Source organism: Leucoraja erinacea, chromosome 23 (assembly GCF_028641065.1).
Source record: "Leucoraja erinacea ecotype New England chromosome 23, Leri_hhj_1, whole genome shotgun sequence".
In the NCBI taxonomy this organism is placed as follows: Eukaryota; Metazoa; Chordata; class Chondrichthyes; order Rajiformes; family Rajidae; genus Leucoraja; species Leucoraja erinaceus.
This window is the reverse complement of record NC_073399.1, coordinates 18237562-18261402: the sequence shown is the minus strand read 5'-3', so window position 1 is coordinate 18261402 and position 23841 is coordinate 18237562. Positions and strand designations below refer to the sequence as shown.

Genomic DNA, 23841 nt, shown 5'->3' with positions numbered 1-23841 from the left:
GACCAGCTAACCACGTGATACCTTGTCAAAGGCCTTGCTAAAGTCCACCACACCTGGCTTGTAACCCCTCTTTGTCACCTCTTCAAAAAGTTCATTCAAATTCATGAAACACCATTTCCCACATACAAAGGCATGCTGACTATCCCTAATCAGTCCTTGCTTTTCCAAATGCACGAAGGCCCTATCTCTGAGAATCCCACTACTAACATTATATCTAATCTATTCTCATAAGACAAGCTGCCCAGTGCAGATGAGATGCAGCTTCACAAATCTCTACAGTAGCTAAAGCATAACTGTACTGATGTTGCATTCCTTCAGCTTCACTCAGTAAAGCAAGCAGAAAGTATTCCATCAGAATGGGGCAGCGCAGTGGAGCAGTGGTAGAGCTACGGCTTTACAGCATCAGAGACCTGGGTTAAATCTGGTGTTCTGTCTGTACGGAGTTTGCATGTTCTTCCTGTGACCACGTGGGTTTTCTCTGAGCACTACGGTTTACACCCACACTCCAAGGACATGCAGGTTTGTAAGCTAAATGGCTTTGGTAAAATTGTAAAATGTCCCTAGTGCGTAGGATAGTGCTAGCATAAGGGGCGATCGATGGTCGGCGCGGTTTTGGTGGGCTGAAGGGCCTGTTTCCGCGCTGTATCTCTAAAGTCTAAAAGATTCATGACGGGCACTGAAGAGGTTTTGGGAAGTCAGAAGCCGCAGGATATCCAGCTTCTGGCATGCTCATGTCCCCAAGTATTCATCTACCTGGTCCAGTTGATGTTTTAGTCAATGATCACCCTGAAATTTTTGGGGGTGGGAAACACCTTACCTATTCTTGTGAATTTGCCATTAAATGCCAAACAGAAAAAATAGAGATACATTTAGATGATTATGACTTGGCAAGCATTGGATGATTTAGTTATCGGGCTAGGTAAATGGAACATGAAATAATTGAGCATCTGTAATGTTAGGGTAAAACTGACATTTACAGCTAAATTGTGAAATGGAGTTACCAGCTAAGTTAGCAGGCCTACATTCCCATAGCCTTCCAAAAACAAGTTTCCAGATGCGTTATCTCCACGCACCTGTGATTATTGCCTGGGAACGCAGTCTATCCCAGACTATTCTATAGGAAGGTGTAACGTTGGCAAACACAACACAACAGCAATAGCTGGGATAACCCCCTGCTGCTCGTAGCGCAAAACCATTGCAGACAAGGGGGGCTTATGATTGGCTCGGGGAGGGGGCAGTGGCACGGTCTGCTCCGATAAGAAATGTCATAAAGGATGGCGTTGGGCACCCTTTCGGTGAGAGAACCTCAGCCTTCGACCGTGTTGCAAACGGTGCCAGGTGATCAAGGACCAAACATCCTGTGGCGTGTTCTGATGAGTTTGCGAGTGCTCGCGGGTTTACGTGAGTGTATGTAGAAACACTCTGCGGCATGTTCTGCTGTGTACTCGAGGTTTGCGAGTGTGTTCGGGGATGTTCGGGGTGGGGATACGTGAGTGTATGTGCCTTATTTTGTAATGTAATAAATTACTGAGTGAATCAAAACTGTTTTCTGAATCCAGTGATTTATCGAACACAACAACATCATAACACGTTTCTTCTTCAATCTTAGAAGCCTGCAGTGTAGGAAGAGGCTACTCGGCCCATTCCACCCATGCTGCCCCCTTCCTCAGCAAGAGACCTCTAGTGTGTTCCAAGATGCGCAAAAGAAAGACGGTGCTTTCCTTTTCACTTGGCACGTGGATTCAAGGACAATCAGAGTAGCCAGGGGGAGTAGCTTCAGTGGAGTTTATGGAGGCAGCTCTACCAGACGTGTCGGAAGGAACTGCAGATGCTGATTTACACAGAAGATAGACACAAAACACTGGAGTAACTCAGCAGGTCAAGCAGCATCTCTGGAGAAAAGGAATAGGTGACGTTTCAAATCGAAACCCATCATCAAACATGATCTAAAGAATGGTCACGACCCGAAATGTTACCTATTTCTTTTCTCCCAAGATGCTGCCCAACCCGCTGAGATACTCCAGCGTTTTGTGTCTAGCTCTATCAAGAGTGCCACCGTGCCACCCAACTTGAGTCTTGTAGACAAACGCAAGGCTCTGGGTAACAGGACAAGTGGCTCATCGCAGGTTACCTACCCTCTAAACTAATCTGGAAGTCACAGTGTTTATGTGGTGGGAACAGTTAGTTAGTTTGGGGTCAATGGTGACCCTCAGAATGATGATGCAGAGGGACATGGAAATGGTAATGTCACTTATTGCCAACGCAGGGACCTCGGTTGGTCTGGCCTAATCGGAAAAAGGTGTCAGATTTCCCTCCTTGAAGGAATTAGTGAATCAGGTTTTTATTTATTTTTTTTAAATATATATATAATAATCTTGCAGTTTTACAGCACATTTACAAGCACTGGCTGTCCTCAGTCCAAATTGGAGCAAACGGGAGGAATTAGCCCCACTGTCTGGGGTAGCATAGGCGGAACAGGCCGAGTGGCTTCTTCCTACCGTGCAAGATTCTAAGATCGAAGAAGAAACTTGTTAAGATACTCAATTATTTCAGCTCCAGCATTTATACGGCTCCATGACTAAATCTGCCAGAGCTTGCGTATGCTCAGCAGGGGGGTCCGGAGAGACTGGTAGACCCCCCCCCCCCCCCCCCCCCCCCCCCCCCCCCCCCCTTCCCTCTGCTACCCCTCTCACACTCAAAGCAGCATCGTTGCTGAATCCTTGGTTGGCACCGGGCTGGTTAAACGGGCGATTTGCTGGATTTTTTGCTGCTAGTTTAATAAACACACACACACACAGAGCTACACACCTTGTAAGTCAAGTCGTGGATCTCACTGCTGGACCTGGAGCGGTGCAAGGGAGACTTGGGGGATCCATTTGGCAGTTCGATGCTGCTGTGGGTCGGATGGGAACTCTTTTTGCGAGGCATGGTAGCTTGAAGGAAAGGAAGTAAAAATCTTTGGAGAGAGGGGAACGGCGTCGCGGCGGTAGAACCGCCCCGGGTTTCGGCCCACCCTGGCCCGGGTTAGAGACAGGGAGCACTGGACAGAGAGAGGTCCATTGGCCGGAGCCGATTGTGGGGTCCGACTCCCGTCTCGCTGGCCGGGTGTGTGCAGTGCCGACCTCCCAGTCCCTTTCTCATCCACAGGTGATCATTTCAACTAGCAGAGGGAGGGAGGGAGGGGCTGGAGCATCTGTCATCACAGCTCAGGCATTTTAGTTTCAGTTTAACTCTCACAGGAGCAGCGAGCTCCAATCTTGGGCTCGAAGCAGACAAGTCTCCTCCCTGCTTGGTCTCTTGCCTCATATTCGGGCTAAATCTCCAGGGTCAAATGCCGCCCAAATAGACTCCTGCTTATCTCAGCCTTTCTCTCGGTACACCCCGCCTTCTTCCCTCTACATTCCCCTTCTCTGACCCTCAATTGCCCCCTCCTTTCCCGATCCTCCTCCAATATATCCCCCTTCATATCCACCCCCCTCCTGCAACCTTTCCCTCATTCCATTCCCATCATCTACCCGCCTCTCCTTCCCCCTCCTTCCCCTGCCTTTCTCCAATATAAACCACTCCCCCGCATCCCCTCCTACCCCACCCATCAATGACACTACCCTCCATCCTCCACCCCACCTCCTGCATCACAATTTCTCCTCTGCCCTTCTTCAATACTCCATCCACCCTTCCCTCTCCAGACAACACCCCCCCCCCCCCCCCCCACACTCTCCCCCACACACACCTGTTCACCCTCCACCCCTGCTCCTAACTTCTCTTCACCTTCACCTATTCTATATCCAATGTCCTTGTTTGTTCTTCACAAACTTGCTAACCAATTATTTGAGCATTAAATCCCCACAATATCTCCTCCATCTCCACACTCCACGTTGTATAACAGCTGGGAATCCCCCCCCCCCCCATCTAAATACAAGGAATCAGGAGCAGGAGTCATCAACCAAACCTGCCCCACCATTCAATACGATCATGATGGCTTCAACCCCTCCTCTGTGCCCCTTCCCCATAACACTCGGTCCCCGTCCTTCCAAATATTTACCTATCTCCACCTTAAACATATCTAATATTCAAGCCCGCATCACCCTTCAGGGGCACACAGTTCTGGTGATTCGCTGCCCTCTGAGAGATGGAATATCGTTGCAGCTCCGTTTTAAATGACCGGCCCTTATTTTGTAGCCATTGTTCGTGACTCTCCTACCCAGTGCAAAGAAAATCTGAAGCTGCTGCGTGAACTGACTGATCCTGTCCTTGATCAGCTTTTCCACCCACTCACATTTCCTAAGCTCGGCACTGCCTAGCCTGTGGGTTGTGGTTCTCAAGCACCATCCGGGGCCTCGTGCAGGAGAGTGCTGCATCATGAAGGGATAGACTTAAAGTTAGCCATTGTAGATGTTACGGTACTATTTAAAAAACAGGGACGCAAGCACAACAACATCAAAAATAGGGGAAGAATAAAAGGAACTGCAGATGCTGGTTTATACCACTAAGATAGACACAAAATGCTGAAGTAACTCAACGAATCAGACAGCATCCATGGAGAAAAAGGACACTGTTTTGTGTTGGGACCCTTCGTCAGACTGAACGCAGGGCACCCTATCCTCGCCAGGTGGGGCACCCCTTCATTTCAGTCCAATGAAGGGTCCCGACCTGAAACGTCACCCATCCTTTTTCTCCAGAGATGCTGCCTGACCCTCTGAGTTACTCCGGCACTTTGTGTCCATCTTCATAAATGGCTGAACAGGCATAGAATGTTGAACAATAAAACAGAAGGCGAGAAGAACTCAACAGGTCAGACCGTGTCTCTGGTTACAAAATATGTCATGTAACATTTCATGTCGAGACCCTGAATAAGGGCTCATTCATTCAACTTTATACAATCTTCCTGCACTTTTGTCTTCCCCACATTGTAGGCACTAATATTTAAAGCAACAAATGGCCTTTACAGCTTCTCGGGGAAGTGTGAAAGTGTTGTCTTAGTACAGCATCTTTCTTTTTAACCCTTCCCCCACTGCCTAATGACTGATTATTCTTGTAAATATAGAGAATTTTGGGTGTTTCAAATGACAAGTAGACGTGGGTATTTATGGACTGTGATGGAGAATGGAAACTTGAGATCGTTTCTATCCTCTCACAATCAGGCTCTGGGGTCAGTTTTAATCCTCGCCTCTTTTCCTGTGCACCAGGTTTTGACTTTGTTGTATACACAAGTTGGACAAAGCCCTTCAGTATTCTATAGGAATTGGCTGAGACCCGGTTGGTACCACTCTTGCCCAGGAGTGTAGGGGGTTTGTGTTCACCCCAGTCAGCTTTATGTAATCGTCAATTCCCTAAAGGGCGGCATGTTGGCGCAGCGGTAGAGTTGCTGCCTTACAAGTGCCACAGACCTAGGATCGATCCTGACTACGGGTGCTGACTATACAGAGTTTGTACATTCTCCCCATGACCGCATTCATTTTCACCGGGAACTCCGGTTTCCTCCCACATTTCAAAGACCTACAGGTTTGTAGGTTAATTGGCTTCAGTAAAAACAAGTGTAAAGTGTCCCTAATGTGTAGGATAGTGTGAGTGAACGGGGATCGCTGGTCGACATGGACTCGATGTGCCTCAGGGCCCGTACCTCTATAAATAAAACAAAAAATCTAAAACTACCATTGAGCTAGGTGACTTGCTTGCTTCGGGCACTAATGAACTACTGGGGAGTTACACCATTAGTTTTTGCAATCATCATTAATAAGATCAGATATTGTTTTCCAATTCATTAACTAGAGTCATGGAGTTGTAGAGCTGTGCAGCACGGAGACAGACCCTTTGGCCCACCACGTCTATGCTGACCATTTTGCTCATCTATACTGACCCCTTTTTCTCACATTCGGGCCATATCAATTTACGCCATTAATATTTCAACTCCTCTTGTATCTGATTCTATCACCTCCTCTGGCCGCATGCCTCACATATCACCCAGTCTTTGAGTAAAAAACTTATCCCTAAGATCTCTTTTAAATCTCCATCCTCCCACTTTAAACCTATGGCCTCTCGATTTTGATACCCTTTTCATGGAAACAATTTTTGAGACCATTTCCCCCATCTATGCATTTTGTAAACATATATTTCTATCAGGTTCACTTCCCAGCCTTCTTTGCTCCAGGGAAAATGAGTCCAGCTTCATCCCATAATTAAAGTCCTCCATTCGATGCAATATTCCGGTGGATGTAGCTACACTTTCTCTAGTGCAATCACAGCTCTCTAATGGTGTGGTGACCAGAACTTTAACATTAGTACTGTGGCCTAACTAATGTTTCCCAAAGTTGCAATGTGAAATACAAACACTTAGATTCTATGTCCCACCCTATGAAGGCAAGAATGCCATATGCCTTGTAGAAACAAGGAACTGCAGATGCTAGGTTACAAAAGAGGACACAAAGTGCTGGAGTAACTCAGCAGCATCTCAGGAGAATCTGGATAGATGATGTTTCGGGTTGGGACCTTTCTTCAGACTGATGCCGTTAGGCCTTCTTCACCAGCCACTTTCAGGGGACTATGGACTTGAATCCCTAGGTCTCTCTATTCATCAACAATTTTACCATCCTATCATTTACTGTATCTGTCCTAACCCCATCAGATTTCCTAAAGTGCATCACCTTACAGTTGTCAGGATTATATACAACTTTCTAACTGACCTTCAATAATCTTCCTCATTCTCCACACCACCACCAATTTTCATGTCATGTGCAAATGTACTAATCATACCTCCCACATTCATATTCAAGTCATTAATGCATATCATAAACAGCAAAGGTCCCAATTACTAATCCCTATAGAACACTACTAGTCACAGACTTCCAGTGAGAAAAATGAACTGAATTTTATATTCAGTAACTGCCTGGTGGAAATGTGAACTCAAACCTATTGAAGGTCAGTGCAGGTACCTGGATTACAGTTCATCAACTTCACTGTCACCAACATTTGCCCATCAGCCACTTCAGTAAACACGATCTGGCTTTTCACGTATTGTGGCTGGTGAGATCTGGAACACTGGGCAAATCTTCTTCTATATTTCCAATGGTCCCTGCACCAAACAGGACCCTATTAAACGCAAATAATTTATTTATCTCTTGTTCGTTTTCAAGATCCGTAACAACCATTTCTTCGCCTGCCAGCTTGTATTTACCTCTAAGTAACGCTTTTGAAAAAACAACTCATTGATAAACTCCCATCTCTTGGCATCACCCAATATGGTACTGAGTCATAAAGAGGCTCTTGGATAGATCTCTACCTTATGCTGTTAGTTGGTCTCAACTTGCGGTGGCTAAAGAGACGGAATGAAGAAATAACTCACATTTGTATCATGTTTTCCACCATCACAGAACCATCCAAAGAGCTTTACAGCCGAAACATTCCTTTTGAAATGTAAAACATAGCAGACAAATTTGGTGCAACAAGCTTCCACAGCTGGAAGGAGATAATGAGCAGAAAAAAAATGCTTTTAATGAGGATTGTTGCAAATTAAATATTGGCTAGGTCCTGGATTAGAACACGACTATGCTTATTCAAACTCATGCCACGAGCTCCTATGCAGGCATCTGAAGGGTAACCTCAGACCAGACCTCATTTCAACAGCACTTTAGAACAACAGAATACCCAGAGGAGTCCGCAAGCCGAGAAAATGTGCTCAGATCCCTGCAGTTGAACTTGAAAGCAGAACCTTATAACCTGCTGGAAAGAGTGCTACATTGCACAGTAGCTGCTCCCTAATAGAGTCATAGAGTCATACAGCGTGGACACATGCCCTTTGGCCCAACCGGCCAACGTCGCCCACACCAGCCAACATGTCCCAGCTACACTAATCCCACCCACCTGCACTTGGCCCCTAAACCTGTCCTATCCATGTATCTGTCCAATTGATTTTTAAACGTTGCAATAGCCCCATCCTCAACTACCTCCTCTGGCAGCTCGTTCCATACACACACCACCCTTTGTGTGAAAAAGTTACTCCTTAGATTACTATTACTATTAAATCATTTCCCCCTCACTTTAAACCTATGTCCTCCACTTCTCGATTCCCCTACTCTGGGCAAGAGACCCTGTGCCTCTACCAGATCCATTTCCTATCATGATTTTGTACACCTCTATAAGATCAGCCCTCATTCTCCTACGTTCCAAGGATTGGAGTCCCAGCCGACTCAACCTCTCCCTATAGTTCAAACTCTCGAGTCCTGGCAACATCCTCGTACATCTTCTCTGTACCCTTTCCAGCTTGACAATATCTTTCAGATAACATGGTGCCCAGAACAGAACACAATCATCAAGAATATTACGTGATCATGAGGGGAAGGGTGATGCAGTGATGTAAACACTAGCTACAGGTTTCTATTCTTGGTCAGAGATTAGTAGACCTTTGGGTCTACTTCCCCCTCAATGCAGGAAATATGCGATTGTGCTGGAGAGTGTTTTTTACTGAACGACACTAGGGGGTAAGCTTTAGAAGAACGTATTTACACCACTGCTGAAGTTGGACACCTCATCGCTCATCTCTCTCCGATGTCTCGACGCGTGGTCAAGTCCCTGCCCATGGTCCCACACATGGGGAATGGGATTCGGCAAAGGTTCTGAGGGAGATGGGGAGAAGGAAAGGGAACCACCATCTCGTGGAGTCGCTCAGCAACTGGTGGCCTCCAAGGCTTTGAGCAAAAGGAGAAGAAAGGGGAACGTACATCAGAGGATTGTTCCTGCCTGATTCCGTCTGAAAGCTCTGTGATACCAAACCTGAAACACCTCTTGGTTTAAGTGGCAGCCAGCAGACCACCCCCTCCCTTCACCCCCACCCCCACCCCCCTACCCAGGCTCAGTGCTCAGCGTCTGAGACAACCTGTTGCTTAGCAACTTACAGACTCTCGCTCAGCATCTGAAAGTTAAAATGGATTCTGTGTTTACAATGTCTAGCAATCATAAGATCATTTAATATTCAAATCTCTCGGTGGGGAAGAGGAGAAAATTATATTTCGGAGAAACTACCTAAAATTAAATCTGGCAGCTATGTCCAGTTTCCTCCCCTCTGGCAGACGGTTGTGGAAGATGTGGATTTATTACTCTCTGGAACCTGTTATATAGACATGATACAGTCTATGGCACAGAGTTGAACAAACCAAAACCACTCAAGTTTAATTTCTGCCTTGAGTGACTTAGAATCATAGAGCCATACAGCGTTGAAATAGGCCCTTCGGCCCAACCTGCTCACACCTACTAACATGTCTCATCTATGCTAGCCCTACCTGCCTATGTTTGGCCCATATCCCTCTAAACATATCCTATCCATGTACCTGTCTAAATGCTTCCTAAACGTTGCGATACTACCTGCCTCATCTACCTCCTCCAGAAGGTCATTCCATACAACCACCCTCTTTGTATGAAAACATTACCCTTCAGGTTCCTATTAAATCTTTCTCTTCTCACCTTAAAGTTGACAACAGTTGGGAGTGGGAGCCGAGTTGGGGGTTGGTGGTGGGAGCAGGGCGGGTGCATGAAATGCAGGACATTTTGGTTGATTTATGGGGTGAAGGGACTTGGTGAAAGGTGACAGAGGGTGATGGTGGAGGATTATTTATGTAATTGGAAGCCTGTGACTCATGCTGAACCACAAAAATGAGTGCTGGGGCCCTTTCAAATGAGATGTGAATGTATCGTGTGAAATACTGGTTGTCTTAACATCAAGAAGGATATGGTGGGACTGGGGAGGATCAAGTAGAATTTTGGCCTGGGATGGAATGTTTCAGTTACCAGGGGAGACTTCATATGTTTGATTTCCTTTGAGTTTCCTTAACTGTCCAAGATGAGAGACCACAGATTTAAGGTGGATTCAGAGAGAATCTAAGAAAGAATCTTCCACTCAGAGGATGGTTGCAATCTGCAACTCACAGCTTGAGAAGGTGGTAGAGTCAGTACAGTGGGGTGGCATGGTAGAGTTGCTGCCTTACACCGCCAGAGACCTGGGTTTGATTCTGACGAGTGCTGTCTGTATGGTTTATGCGTTCTCCCTGTGACCACGTGGGTTTTCTCCGGATGCTCCAGTTTCCTCCCACATTCCAAAGACATGAAGGTTTGTAGGTTAATTGACTTCTGTAAATTGTCCATAGTGTGTAGAACAGAACTTGTACACGGGCGATCGCTGGTCGGCGTGGACTCGGTCGGCCGAAGGGCCTGCTTCTTTGCTGTGTCTCTAAACGAAACCAAGCTAGACAGAGACTCTCACATCTTTTAAGAAGGCTATGGTCTAAATGCTGGAAAATGGGCTTAATACAGATAGGTTCTTGATGGTCAGCATTGGCATGGTGGGCCGAAGGGCCTATATGATTCATTGATTTTATATATCCCTCTCCTTAACTGCCTAACTTAAGCTTTTTGTCACATGTCCTGATATTTCCTTGTTCAATTTGGCCTCAACTTTTCTTTTAATATGCTACTGTGAATCATCTTTGGATGTGTTACTACATTAGGTACACTGCATATGTTGTTGTCTGAGCTTAAATATCACTCTCTCTGATACTGGAGGATGGCCAGTAAGTGAAACTAATGAGATGCTTTATTCAAATAGCAAACTTACAGAGAGAGAGAGATAGAGCTTAAAATTCTTAAAGGGTACATAGACCAAACATGTTACATCTCTTTTTGAGTAAAATAAAAAGGAAAAAATAAATTTCCCAAATAGCTTTCTGGTCTCCATGTGCTTTATCTCCTGTGGATGCAGAGGTAAATCCTTGAAACGCTACAGATCATAGTGAATGGTGTCTTCTCAATTTGCCTGTAAACCATTACCACATTCATCACATTTCTGCTGTGTGTGCTAACGTCTGACCCTCCTGCAGGACTGTTGCTCCAAGATCTTTCTCCGAGGCATCTCTAAGTTTTGTCAGCTTCTTTTTCTTAGTAAAGTTTTGCAACCCAAGTTCTGCTGCGACTGTCTGTAGTTTGTAGTTTGTTTGAGCAATTACTCGGTATTGACAAACCAGAGCCATTCCACATCTTTCTCAGTCAGCCCTTTGAGAGGATCACATGACACAGGGAGATGGGGCAGGGCCAAGCTCAGATAGTTGACAAATCCCAGAAACTCTTGAACTCCTGTACCATCCGTTGGGATTAACATCTTCATCATTATCTTGCCTTTGGATGGATTTGACTTCAGACTAACTCCAGTGATCAAGTGACTAATGATGATTTGCTTCATTCCGAGGTTTGCTTTCCGTTGCTCCACCTTGCTTCTGTTCCACAGACCGCTCAGATTCTTCCCATGATCTAGCCCAGTCTTATCAATGATCATTGTATAGTCATACAATGCGGTTCTATAATCAACTAAGGCTCAGCCGTGAATTTCAACATTTGCTGGAATTCCTCTGGTCCTGGATTGATTCCTAGAAAGGATTCTTATGACATAGAACACAGAACAGTACAGCACAGGAACAGGCCCTATGATCCACAATATCTGTGCTGAGCCCAATGTTAGATTAAACTAATCACTTCTACCTACACATGACCATAACTCTCCATTTCCTGCATTAGGGACACATCAGAACTGGTGGGACTAAATTCACAACTACAAAGGAGTCAATGGGTTTGTAAATTAAGGGTGCTATTGATACTGTACCACACTCTCCCACTATAAATGACACGAGTACATCCTCACTTGCAGTTGGTTGCAAACCCAGTAATAACAATGGAAAAGTAGGCAGATAAAATTATTTGATTAATAAGAAGTGGGAAATTTCCCGGATGTTGCTTTTTCCCTTCCTCTTCACCCCATGCACTTCTGGTGCAGAGCCTTGCTGAGCACCTCAGCCCCGCAGGAATCACTGACCAGTGGGTGTGGTTCACTCACATTCTTATTAAGGAAGGCAACTTACTGTTGTAGAGTTGAAAACATTACAATTCAGTTATGTAGGGTACAGCCTGTTGAGTTTAATTTATATTTTACACACAGAAAACGGACTATTCCCATCTCATTGTAGGATGGCTGTGAAAGTTGGTGAAGGGTCATAGAGCTACAGAATCGTACAGCACATGGGCAGGCCCTTTGTCGTTCCACATCCACATCTACCTTTTTGATCATCTACACAAATCCCATTTGCCTGCATCATATCCACATCCTTCCATGTGTTGCCTATTCACATACATGTCTACATGCCTTTATTGTCGGGTTAAAAGTAATATAGATTCTCCCAGGCTGACTATGTCTACAATCTCTACATCTTAGATGTCGATCAACAGAAGTCTGCACCTCATTCCGTGCGGACTCGCTCTCTATAAGTAAAAACTTGACTGTCTGTCACCGTTCCTACTCACAATGCAACTTCTAGCATCTCACACGTGGCTAGCGATGATATAAGTATCTCTGTCAAAGGCCCCGTAATTTCTTCCCAAACTTCCCACAATGTCCTATGACATGCCTGATCATGTCCCAGCGATTTAACTACCTAATGCATTTTTTTTCCCGAATCTTGAGATTTTCAAGTGAAAATATGGGTTGTAATATAACAAAAATATTAAAATGTTAAAAATAGCATGTACAAAAAGGAAGCTGTTTATACATTTGAAATCTCTACATTTTTTATTGGAGGTTTGTGCTGCCTTGCAGACTTGGTCCTTAGGTTTATGAATCTGCCTTGGGCTGCATCTCCTTGAATGGACAATTTAATGAACTACAGTTATTTTAACATTTATACCCACAGCTTCCAATACATTGTTCTAACTGAGAAGACAGCCTCTTCACTAGATTATATTTAAAAGCTCACCTCTCCCCAGTCCCTTAATAGGGGAGGGATAGTAATGAGTCACCATTGGAAACCATTTAAATAAATTGAATTCATATTTTCTGCAAAAAGTGATGTAGTTTTTCCAATGTTGGGACTGTTTATCTTCACATGTTTTATAACATATTTTAACTTCATTCTATTTATTTTATTAACATAGAATGTAGATCAGTATTGCACTGCAACAGGCCCTTTGGCTCATAATGTCCGTGTCGAACATAATGCCAATTTAAACAAATCTCCTCTGCCTGCACGTGATCTATGTCCCACCATTTCCTGCATGTCCATATGCCTATTCATAGGCCTCTTAAATGCCACAATCATACCTGCCTCCACTATCATCCCTGGAGTAGTGTCACAGACACTCACCGCTCTCTGCATAAAAATTCTTGCCTTTCACCTTAAGGCTATGTTCTCTAGTCTTTGACATTTCCACACTGGGATAAAGGTTCTGACTGTCTACCCTATCTATGCCTCTTATAATGTAATGTGCTTTTATCAGATCTCCTCTCAGCCTCTGATGCTCCAGGGAAAATAATTCAGGTTTGTCCAACCTCTCCTCATAGCTAATACCCTCCAATCCAGGTAGTATTTTGGTGAGTCTCTCCTACACCCTCTCCAAAGCCTCGATGTCCATCCTGTAATAGGGTGACCAGAACTACACACAATATCCAAAAAGGCAACATAATCAAATGTTTATAAGCCTACAAAATGAATTTCTTACACCCAATGCCCCCATCAATGAAGGCAAACACACCATATGTCTTCATTATCACTCTATCTACTTGTGTTGCAACTTTCAGGCAGCTATGGAATTGGAACCCAAGATCCCCTTCATAAATCCATACCGATATAGGTCTTGCCATTAAAGTATCAATTCCCCTTCGCAAAGTGCAACACCTCATACTTGCTTGGATTAAACTCCATTTGCCATTTCTTCGCCCATTTCTCTAGTTGATCTATATCCCATTGACAATTTTCCCCACATCCACAACTCCACTATTTTTGGTGTTGTCTTCAAACTTACTAACCAAGCCATCTACACTGAGGTCCAAGTTTGTTTATATATATAAAATGGAAATCACAGCACAGATCCCTGCTGAACTCCACTAACTACTAACCATATCTACTTCAATAGCTTAAAAAGTACCAGCATTTGAGGGGTGAGGGGTGGGAGGGCTGGCTTTTTAATTTGGACTCAAGGATCCAAATAAAACTTTGCCTTGAAATAGTTTTCAAATGGCAATATTTGGTGACTAAAGAAAGGTACAACTTATAAAATAGTTTAATATTGTTCTGATTCACGTTTCTCGAGCCTCATCTTACATGCACTTCCCACATTTGACAATCCTAAGGACCTGGTTCAGATGGACAGAAGACTTAGAAAGAAATATGATACCTTTGCAAAGATATTGAGAAAATTAATTAGTTTTGCTGATTCACAAAATAGTTATTTGGCTTAAAATGGTATTTTGAGTGTTGAAAGCTTGCTTAATGAGAAAATTAATGGTGTTCAAAAGTAACTCTTAAAAATATTTTGATTAGTTTATCAAAAAGTGGGATGCTGATTTGTCGACGTGTTGCTCTGGGTGACAATATTGGCTTCATGAAAATAGGAAAACCATGTTTAAAGCAGAGTTTAGCTTCTACAACGATTCTCATTTGTGAAGGAGAATGGAGAAACTGTTTACACAGAACGATGGCAATCAAAGGACACAGGTTTAACATGATTAGCAAATGAAGTGGTGGTATTGGTATTGACACAGGTTATTATTGTTACGTACAGAAGCAGTGAAAATCCTCGTTTTTCCTGTTGTCCACACAATTCATACTAGTTCAGTTCCGTTTAGTTCATTATCAGTGTACGGAGGAACACTGAATAGCTCTTTGTTGCATGCTAACCAGTCAGCAGAAAGATTACAATCGATCCATTTACAGTGTAGAGATACTATACATGATAAGGGAATAACGTTTAGTGCAAGGTAAAGCCAGCAAAGTTTGATCACGCTTTCTCTGTACCTGTAGCACTGTTTATTTCTCTCTTTACACTACCTGTTGTACTTCGGCATGGTTTGATTGTACTCATGTGTGGCATGACATATAACCATATAACCATATAATAATTACAACACAGAAACAGGCCATCTCGACCCTTCTAGTCCGTGCTGAACACGTATTCTCCCCTAGTCCCATATACCTGCGCTCAGACCATAACCCTCCATTCCTTTCCCGTCCATATAACTATCCAATTTATTTTTAAATGATAAAAACGAACCTGCCTCCACCACCTTCACTGGAAGCTCATTCCACACAGCCACCACTCTCTGAGTAAAGAAGTTCCCCCTCATGTTACCCCTAAACTTCTGTCCCTTAATTCTCAAGTCATGTCCCCTTGTTTGAATCTTCCCTACTCTCAGTGGGAAAAGCTTATCCACATCAACTCTGTCTATCCCTCTCATCATTTTAAAGACCTCTATCAAGTGCCCCCTTAACCTTCTGCGCTCCAAAGAATAAAGCCCTAACTTGTTCAACCTTTCTCTGTAACTTAGTTGCTGAAACCCAGGCAACATTCTAGTAAATCTCCTCTGTACTCTCTCTATTTTGTTGACATCCTTCCTATAATTAGGCGACCAAAATTGTACACCATACTCCAGAATTGGCCTCACCAATTACCCCCATTCTGTCCCTTAATTCTCAAGTCATGTCCCCTTGTTTGAATCTTCCCTACTCTCAGTGGTTGAGAGTCCTACTCTCAGTGGTTGAGATCTTCCCTACTCTCAAGTTGCACTTACCCCCATCATCACCAAGTGCTTCGAGAGGCTGGTACTGGCACACCTCAAAAGCTGCCTACCCCCCACACTGGATCCCTATCAGTTTGCCTACCGCAAGAACAGGAGTACGGAGGATGCCATCTCAACGGCACTTCACTCCGCCCTCTCTCACTTCGACAACAGAGACACTTACGTAAGAATGCTGTTCATCGATTACAGCTCAGCATTCAACACCATTATTCCATCAAAACTGATCACCAAACTCGATAACCTGGGCATCGACCCCTCCCTCTGCAACTGGATACTGGACTTTCTAACCAACAGACCCCAGTCTGTGAGGTTAGACAAGCACACCTCTTCAACCCTCACCCTGAACACCGGCGTTCCTCAGGGCTGTGTGCTGAGCCCCCTCCTCTACTCCCTCTTCACCTATGACTGCACACCTGTACATGGTACTAACACCATCATCAAGTATGCAGATGATACAACGGTGATTGGCCTCATCAGCAACAACGATGAGCTGGCCTACAGGGAGGAGGTCCAGCACTTAGCAGCATGGTGCGCTGACAACAACCTGGCCCTTAACTCCAAGAAGACCAAGGAGCTCATTGTAGACTTCAGGAAGTCCAGAGGCGGCACGCACACCCCCATCCACATTAACGGGACGGAGGTGGAACGTGTTTCTAGCTTCAGGTTCCTGGGAGTCAACATCTCCGATGACCTCTCTTGGACCCACAATACCTCTACTCTGATCAAGAAGGCTCATCAGCGTCTCTTCTTCCTGAGGAGACTGAAGAAGGTCCATCTGTCTCCTCAGATCCTGGTGAACTTCTACCGCTGCACCATCGAGAGCATCCTTACCAACTGCATCACAGTATGGTATGGCAACTGCTCTGTCTCCGACCGGAAGGCATTGCAGAGGGTGGTGAAAATTGCCCAACGCATCACCGGTTCCACGCTCCCCTCCATTGAGTCTGTCCAAAGCAAGCGCTGTCTGCGGAGGGCGCTCAGCATCGCCAAGGACTGCTCTCACCCCAACCATGGACTGTTTACCCTCCTACCATCCGGGAGGCGCTACAGGTCTCTCCGTTGCCGAACCAGCAGGTCGAGGAACAGCTTCTTCCCGGCGGCTGTCACTCTATTCAACAACATACCTCGGTGACTGCCAATCACCCCCCCCCCCCCCCCGACACTTATTATTTTTTTATTCAAATCGTTTGCTATGTCGCTCTTCAAGGGAGATGCTAAATGCATTTCGTTGTCTCTGTACTGTACACTGACAATGACAATTAAAATTGAATCTGAATCTGAATCTGACCAATGCCATGTACAATTTTAACATTACATCCCAACTTCTATATTCAATGCTCTGATTTATAAAGGCCAGCACACCAAAAGCTTTCTTTACCACCCTATCTACATGAGATTCCACTTTCAGGGAACTGTGCACAGTTATTCCCAGATTCCTCTGTTCACCTGCATTCTTCAATTCCCTACCATTTACCATGTACGTCCTATTTTGATTTGTCCCGCCAAGATGTAGCACCTTACACTTATCAGCATTAAACTCCATCTGCCATCTTTCAGCCAACTCTTCCAACTGGCATAAATCTCTCTGTAGACTTTGAATGTCTACTTAATTATCCACAACCCCACCTATCTTAGTATCATCTGCATACTTACTAATCCAATTTACCACACCATCATCCAGATCATTGATGTACATGACAAACAACAGTGGACCCAACACAGATCCCTGTGGCACCCCACTAGTCACTGGCCTCCAACCCGACAAACAACCATCCACCATTACTCTCTGGCATCTCCCATTCAGCCACTGTTGAATCCATCTTGCTACTCCACCATTAATACCCAACAATTGAACCTTCTTAAACAACCTTCCGTGAGGAACCTTGTCAAAGGCTTTACTGAAGTCCACATATACAACTTCCACTGCTTTACCCTCATCAATTTCCCGAGTAACCTCTTCAAAAAATTCAAGAAGATTAGTCAAACATGATCTTCCAGGCACAAATCCATGTTGACTGTTCTTAATCAGACCCTGTTTATCCAGATGCTTATATATATTATCTCTAAGTATCCTTTCCATTAATTTGCCCACTGACGTCAAACTAACAGGTCTATAATTGCCAGGTTTACTCTTAGCCCCCTTTTTAAACAATGGAACAACATGCGCAGTATGCCAATCCTCCAGCACTATTCCCGTTTCTAATGACATTTGAAATATTTCTGTCATAGCCCTGCTATTTCTACACTAACTTCCCTCAATGTCCTAGGGAATATCCTGTCCGGACCTGGCGACTTATCCACTTTTATATTTATCAAAAGTGTCAGTACTTCCTCTTCTTTGAATCTCATAGTTTCCATAGCTACTCTACTTGTTTCCCTTACCTCACATAATTCAATATCCTTCTCCTTGGTGAATACTGAAGAAAATAAATTGTTCAATATCTCCCCCATCTCTTCTGGCTCAGCAGATAGCTGTCCACTCTGACTCTCTAATGGACCAATTTTATCCCTCGTTATCCTTTTGCTATTAATATAGCTGTAGAAACCCTTTGGAAACCCTTTTACTTTCACCTTACTTGCCAAAGCAACCTCATATCTTCTTTTAGCTTTTCTAATTTCTTTCTTAAGATTATTTTTACATTCTTTATACTCCTCAAGCACCTCATTTACTCCATGCTGCCTATAATTATTGTAGATCTCTCTCTTTTTCTGAACCAAGTGTCCAATTTCCCTTGAAAACCATGGCTCTTTCCAATTTTTACTATTTCCTTTCAACCGAACAGGGACATAAAGATTCTGTACTCTTAAAATTTCACCTTTAAATGTCCTCCATTTCTTTTCCACATCTTTATCATAAAACAAACTGTCCCAAATTACTCCTTTTAAATCCTTTCGCATCTCCTCAAAGCTAGCCTTTCTCCAATCAAATATCTTAACCCTAGGTCCAGTTCTGACCCTCTCCATAATTATATTGAAACTAATGGTATTGTGATCACTGGACCCGAACTGTTCCCCAACGCATACCTCTACCACCTGACCCATCTCATTTCCTAACAGGAGGTCCAGCACCGCCCCTTCTCTAGTAGTTACTTCTATGTATTGCTGCAATAAACTATCCTGGATAGCATGCAGAATTAAATTCTTCACTGTATCTGGGTGCAGGTGACCACAATAAATCAATATCAACCAATACCAATACCAATACCGCCTCACCTCTCCATATTCTAGCAAATTTCACATCAACCACTCTCTGTGTAAAGATGCTTCTCCATTGAATTTTTTTGGTGACCATTTATGTCCATTGTTTATCATTCATCTATATCCAAAAACACGCTCAAAGTTCTCTCTCAGTTTCTTGGTCACAGCTATTCCGGATTCTGTCGGATGTTTGCGTTGCTCTTAGGTAGGTTGGTGGGGCTGGGGAAGAGAAGGTGGTGGAAAGGGGGAGGGTTCATATGCGGGAGAGTGCAAGAGTGATGAAACACTTGATGGGGAGCTTGATGGCACCATGATCTTCTACCATCCCCGCTTTTAATTTGAATGTAAATATTTCTGACGACGGTGGTGGGGAGTGCTCGGATGGTCAGGGAATGGGATCCGTCTTCCATTGGGATTCATCTGTGCTGTCTTTAGATTATCGAGAGATTCCAGGCATGTATTTTTTTTTAATCATGCCATCAAGAAAGGATCAAGAGTCTGTGCACAGACATCACTCTCATTAACCTTTTCCTAACAGCAGCCCACAAAGCTCTGTAAATGTCAAAGTGTTAATGATTCATCGAAGTGGGAAGGTTGAACAAGCTGCTGCTCAGCAGTGTCCCGGTCTGACTCTCAGGTTACTGCCTTTGCCCTCATCTATTTCTTACATGCCTTGATTTAACACTGAGGGTGGGCTGTAGTTCCATATCCCTGCTTCTGGCTCCAAACCCAAATGGCTGTCTTTCATCCCAGTCTGAAATAATGAGCTGCAGAAGCCATTGCAGGCATACCAGGTCCTCAATTCACATCACACACACTGAGGCACATATTTTCTCCCTTTCCCTTCCCCTCTCCCCCTCGCTCCCTCTTTTCCTCCCACATATACACAGACACATGCACACATCAATTCTCATGCATACATATGAATTCTAACATTTTACAATCTTAAATGCTTCTAAACTCTCTGGCATATTCATTCTAACGTGCAATCTTTACGCACATACATTTGTTCATGCCGATCATGTTGCCTAACCAAGCAAGTTCCACTTGCCTGTACCTGGTCAATATCCTAAACCTTAGATGCAAAGAACCGCAGATGTTGGTTTACAAACAAAAACACACATAAAGTGCAGGAGAAACTCAGTTTAACAGTCTGGGAAATGATGGCCTGGTGTTTGTCTGTGGGGTCATGGCCAAGGGTTAGGTATGAGGAGGTGTCTGAGAGCTGGTGCCTGGCCTCAGCATGTAGCCTGCTAGACTACAATGGCAAGTCTCTTGTTGGCGGGTTTGGTGACAATATTGGGATTGTTGCTGAGTGAGTGGCTGGCCGACTGTTCAGAAGGAGTGGGATTGGAGTGGGGTAGGGTCGGGTTTTTGTGTCTATCAAAGATATAATGGTTAGGATGTGTATTGCTGGTTTAAATCGAAGGTAGACACAAAATGTTGGAGTATCTCAGCGGGACAGGCACCATATCTCGAGAGAAGGAATGGGTGACGTTTCGGGTCGAGACCCTTCCTCGGACTGATCTAATATAGATGTAATAAAGATATAATGGTGTTCCTTTGTCACTGTGTGATGAAAAATCTGCCTCCTCTTCTGAAGGACCTCGTCCTCTTATCGCTTACAGTAGGTTAACAAGCCCTGCATCAACCTCTCAGAGCCAGTTAGCAGAGGGATAGCAATAAATGCTGGCCTCTTAGTGATGCTCACATCTTGAAAATGAATTGTTAAACATCACGCACTACCCTGTGGCTAGTTATTGTGACCGCACGCAACTCACAGCTTTGACGGAAATCTCACATGGATCTGAAGATAGACACAAAATGCTGGAGTAACTCAGCGGGTCAGGCGGCATCTCTGGAGAAATGGATTAGGTGACGTTTCGGATCGAGAACCTTCGTCAGTTTCTTGGTGCAGATCTTGGCGCATTTTTGATAGTTCATTCATTGGGAATTGCTATGGTGGTAGATCTGACCATAATGAACAGGAAAACCCTCTATGAGGATAGATGAGTCACTCCCCTCCCAGCAACAGTGCCCCTAATCTGGCTCTGAACCAGAGTATCATTAAGGTGTCTGGAAAAGGTAAGATCTGAATGTTTCCAGGTTTCCCACTCAAAATATTACCAAAGGCTGTTCACATGTAAGTGTATGACCAGTCTGTTCACAGTGCATGGGCAAAGCCCAAAACAGTTCTAGCCACTTGCATTAGTCTGAAGGAGCCATTTTAAGTCCCTGCACACATCCTTACTAAAACTGGCCAGTTGGGTTTTGAATGGAGAGAAAGCTAGTTACGTGCCTTACCATTAGTGTCTGCATGGACATGTTGCCATAGAAACTGATAGCCGTTTCCCTATCACCAAGACTGAGAGCAAATGCTGCACTTCATATGGAGAGGGAAGGATAAAAGATTGGAAGAAAATGACAGAAAGAAAGAAAGAAAAGGGGATGAAATAGAGAATGAGAGATGGGGGAAGAAAAAGAAAAGGGCGAGAAAGGAAGAGAACAAATGGACTGAGAGAGGAAAAAGAGAAAATGAGAGAAGATGAATAAACCTGGCATTTAGTCCACACAGGAGTACATGGGCTTTCTTCATTGTCAGCCAACCTTTCAGGATTGAGAATGACTTGCTTCTACCTGGTTTTGTAGAGCATGGGAATAATGATAAGGCTAGTATGGAAGCCACAGACTCTTCCGCAGATGGGGGAGCAGATTGCAATAGGGTGGGTGGGTGGAATTTACAAGATGGCGCCCAACCCTGGCAACTATTTGCATGCTAGCCACAGAAGCAGATCTACAGTCACATATTACAATCGCTCCACACTCTTAAATATCTAATCCTACAGCAACATTTATCTATACACTGTAAATGGCTCGATTGTAATCATGTCTTTCTACTGATTGGATAGCATGCAGCAAAAGCTTTTCACGGTACCTCGGTACACGTGACAATAAACTAAACTGAACCAGCTTGTTTGCAAGGTGATCTGATCCTTCCACTTACAGAGCGACTGTGTGTCCAAACCCAACCCTACTGCTTCCTCTCCTCTCCGAGCCACAATGACCAGAGATTCACTGGATTCAGTGGGGCTGTTGCATTTTCTCAGGAAGTCTCTCCTTGTATCTTTTCCCCTGTCCACATAATATCCTCCTCCCGTGATGGAGATTGGAATAGAGTATCTACTTTGAAGTCTGGATTGAATGGTACGTGGCCTACCCAACAGAACTGACAATGTAACAAGGACCCCAATACTGTTGATGTGAACCTAGGAGAGGACACTGACATTGGTTCGACATGAATTCATAATTGTAGTGTCCATCCTCAGGGGACATATTGGGAGACTGCACGGAGATCGTCATTGTGACTAGAGAGGGCTGCACAGTGTAGCTATCTTACAGCCAGACACCTGAGTTCCAACCTGACTATGAGTGCTGTCTGTACGGAGTTTGTACATTCTCTCTGTGACGACGTATGTTTTCTCCGAGTGATCTAGTTACCGCATTAAACAGGAGGGACCATGGAGCACGTTCCTCGAATTCAGCTGCCCACAGATATTCATGTCGGCATGCAAACCACAATCCGAACCTACAGGACTGCAATAAGGGCCAATGTCAACAAAGACTGGTATTAAACATGACTGTATCATTGCACCCCACACCTAAATCAATCTTTCTCGCTGCAAGCTTGTACCTCACCTCCAACAGACCTACCGTGGAAGTGGACCTTAGCTTCACAATCAATAGGAAACTGACCGACTTACAGCAACTGCCCGCTAGACCCAAGGTCACCTAAACTCTGTAAAAGAGATACAGTTTGCAGATGACATTTGTGTTTTTTTGCATTGGGAGGCTGAGCACCAAACCATTGTCATTTTGTTCACTAAAGTATACCAGAGAATAAATACACTCTTATTTCACACCGCGCAAATACTCTTGACCCGTTATTGCAATCAAGTGCACTTAAGTGTTAATCATCACCATTATCTGAAAACATTAGCTGCTCATATCAGTTAACTGCTCGTACATTTAATGCAAATATTACCTTCTAAAGGGAGAGATGTTAATGTTGCTGAAATATTATTTATCTCTTTATAGTTCCCAATTCCCCTTCTTGGCAGATGTCCATCCAACCCCAGTTGAAAAGGTGCTCATTGTCCCTACATCAGCATGAGTCTTTAGTGTTGGGCCTTCAATAGGGTGTCATTGGCAGAAATGCAGTTTGGGATGTCCTGAAATCCGTGCAACCCCTTCCTTTTGCTGTGTGCATTTCCATGCTTCCATCCTCCGTGCGATAGCAAGCTTTTCCCCGCCTGTGACCATGTCAAGGTTTATGAAGCTTTCACTTGCTTTCTGCAGTCCAATTCTCACAAATAGCATGCTTCCTTTCACAGTTTTCCAAGACATTTGGGCGGCACAGTGGCACAGCGGTAGAGTTGCTGCCTTACAGCGCCAGAGGCCCGGGTTCGATGCTGACCACGAATGCCATCTGTAAGGAATTTGTCCGTTCTCCCCGTGACCTGCGTGGGTTTCGTCCAGTTTTCTCCCATTCTCCAAATACATTTAGGTTTGTAGGTTAATTAGCTTCAGTCAAAATGTAAATTGTAAATTGTAATTGTCCGTAGTGTGTGTGGGATAGTGTTGGTGTGCGGGGATCGCTGGTCAGCACAGATTCGGTGGACTGAAGGGCCTGTTTCTGCACCGTGTCTGTAAACTGAACTAAACCAATCTAGGCTATCCCATCAGGGCAGTACTGAGGAAGTGCTATCGCTTGGTGAAGCAATAATTGTATTGCTTCCTACACTGTCATGTCAAGTGGATGTAATAGACCTTATGGCTCTAATGCATAAAGGATAGAATTGCTTGTTTCAGAGGCCTGGCCAATGTTTATTGTGCAAACATCACTAATGCAGATTACCTGATCATCATCACGTGTCTTTTAAAGAGCGCACAGTGCGTTCATGGTGTGTAGGAAGTGAAGAACGGAGCACAGTGACGTGTGGGAAGAAACTGCAAATACTGGTTTAAACCAAACATAGGCACAA

The 23841-nt window shown here is 44.3% G+C and overlaps 1 protein-coding gene across 3 annotated transcripts in view; it reads right to left on the bottom strand.

Annotated features, from left to right (window-relative positions):
• LOC129708320 (ras-related protein Rab-37-like) overlaps positions 1-23841 on the bottom strand; it is a 156647-nt gene that overhangs the window by 68753 nt on the left and 64053 nt on the right. The window contains exon 1 of one of the 3 annotated variants that reach the window (XM_055653992.1): positions 2809-3190. The exons of 1 other annotated variant lie outside the window; for it this stretch is intronic. In XM_055653992.1, the coding sequence (XP_055509967.1) occupies positions 2809-2928 (120 nt within the window). In that variant the 5' untranslated portion in view covers positions 2929-3190. Of the gene's footprint in view, positions 1-2808; positions 3191-23841 lie in introns of those variants that run through there. One more of the 3 variants, XM_055653991.1, reaches the window with a different exon arrangement.